At 37.3% G+C, this 2,124-nt stretch overlaps 1 protein-coding gene across 1 annotated transcript in view; it reads left to right on the plus strand.

Annotated features, from left to right (window-relative positions):
• Nucleotides 1-2,124, plus strand: part of LOC103611002 (receptor-type tyrosine-protein phosphatase delta-like) — a gene marked incomplete at its 3' end in the record, with an annotated part of 18,951 nt that overhangs the window by 5,140 nt on the left and 11,687 nt on the right. Inside the window, exon 2 of the mRNA XM_008595053.1 lies at nucleotides 810-922. Within this exon, the coding sequence (XP_008593275.1) occupies nucleotides 810-922 (113 nt within the window). The remainder of the gene's footprint in view (nucleotides 1-809; nucleotides 923-2,124) is intronic.

Here is a 2,124-nt window from a genome sequence, read left to right on the forward strand (position 1 = left end):
TTTAAAGTAAAGATAAAATGAATTGTGTGAAGAATCACATTTCTAACAAGGCACTGTTAGTGGTATCTTGAATGATCGTCAGGAGAGTTGGCCTATCCACTAGGTGAAATTACTTTTCTCTGATCTTTTGGTGATTGACTTGACTTTCATTAACAGAATATTAATCACAGATAGCTTAACACTGGGAACAGTCAACACTTTTTTTTTTTTATTTGTAATAGGGGATATTGATCTTATATGGTCCTAATTCTTCTACATGTAAGGATAACTTGGCATCTTAGAAATATGCTTGCTGTAATTACCTGACTTATGTGAAAAGCTAATTCATCTCCACTTTGTAGCTACCAGTTATATGTACTTAGAATGGGGAAGGGGGGGCAGATTTGGCTGTTCGGCTTGAGGCCAGGTAGTTTCTCTATGGTAACCACAATCTCAGTATTGGCATCTAGGGCTATTCTGTCTTGTTCCTTACAGACAGAACTGGTAGATAAAAGAGCATTGCTAGACAAGGGTCCGAGCATATCTCACCAACACCCCCTTAAAGCCTAAAGCCAGAGTTACTGAATTATTTAATTCTAGAGCTAAAGGAGAACTTTAAGATCATTCCCGTAAACAAAAATTTTAGACCTGAGGAAACACTGTAGGCCAAGAGAAGAAACCTGAACAAGATCTCAAAGCGCCAGTTAATGAGTTGTAAAAAATGAAAACTTGGGATGGGGCTGGGGGGGAGTGGGGGTACAACTCTCTGCTTTTTTATGTTTCAATTGTTTTTGTTGTTTTATTCTTAAATCTTTATTTTCTTTCTGTAGGAAGAGGGCAGAATCCGACTCTAGAAAGAGCAGCATACCGAACAGTAAGGAGGTCCCTTCACACCACCCAACAGACCCAGTAGAACTGAGGCGCCTTAATTTTCAAACTCCGGGTAAGCGACACAGCACATCTTAGCCATAGGACACTCTCCTCAGAAAGTGTCATAGCCCAGTGGATATTATCTTGAGAGTTGGATATATCACCTTGTTTTGAACCGTTTTGTTCATCCTCCTTTTTTATTTTAATATCGTTGAGACTCGCCCAAGCTAAGTCTGAAAGGAAATTGAGCTCTTTGTGCAAATCTGAAGTGGGGTGAGGAAGAGAAATGTAATTCTTCTTCAAATTTTGGAGGAACTATAGTCTTCGTAAGAATATCTCCCCCTTTTATGGGCTTGACACAGTTTATTATTTTTAGTGACACCAGTCAGGAAAGAATTCAGATTCTCATTTTATAAAGTGAATGCATGAATGAGCAGATAAACATATACATCTTTCATCCCATTGGGAAAGCATAGATTTCTTTTGTATTTTCCTATTTATTTCAGTTTATGGTGCTCAGAAAGAAAGAGGGAGGGAGGGTACAAAGAAAGAAGGGAGGAAAAGATCGAAGGAAGGAAAAATGAGGCGAAATTTTATATCTTTTAGAATACTTCCTATGTTAAATCTCACCGATCATTCAGGTTTCTTAGTAGGGAGACATGTAAAGTGACTAAGGATACAAAATATATGCTTGTTTTTTTATAAATAAAGAACATTGCGTGCTTCAACAGAGGAAAAATTCTACTCTTGCTGAGGGCCATTTTGTACAATGTTGTTAATTAATGCCTAGATCTATTTTTCTTTCTATTAACTAAAGCTTGTTTATACCAAATGAACAGGAAATAATAAATGGAAGAGGGAGCTAAAAATATAAAACCGAGTGGCACTGTCTTAATACCTTATCTGAATAAACAAAGAGCTAATCTAAGAAGACTTTGGGATTAATATTTCATTGTAGTATTGTGCCCCAAATTGCTGGCAGGTTTCTTTTGTGTCAAATGGGTGTTCTCACAGTATGATACACCACAGATTTATTAAACTATGCATTCACAGTGAATTGCTTTAAATTAGAAATACATGATTGATTATGCTTAGCATATTTTCTATTTTACATGTAGATGTATCATGGTAACTAGTAACTTTTCCTTTGAAAGAATTTTTTAGCCTTTTCAAAGTGGCTGTACCATCATTATAAATGTGTTTTTTAAAAAATCTAACCCCGGGCCGGCCCGGTGGCGCACTGGATAGTGCGCCGCTTGGGAAGCGCGGCGGCGC

Source organism: Galeopterus variegatus, unplaced genomic scaffold (assembly GCF_000696425.1).
Source record: "Galeopterus variegatus unplaced genomic scaffold, G_variegatus-3.0.2 Scaffold12237, whole genome shotgun sequence".
NCBI classification, from domain to species: domain Eukaryota; kingdom Metazoa; phylum Chordata; class Mammalia; order Dermoptera; family Cynocephalidae; genus Galeopterus; species Galeopterus variegatus.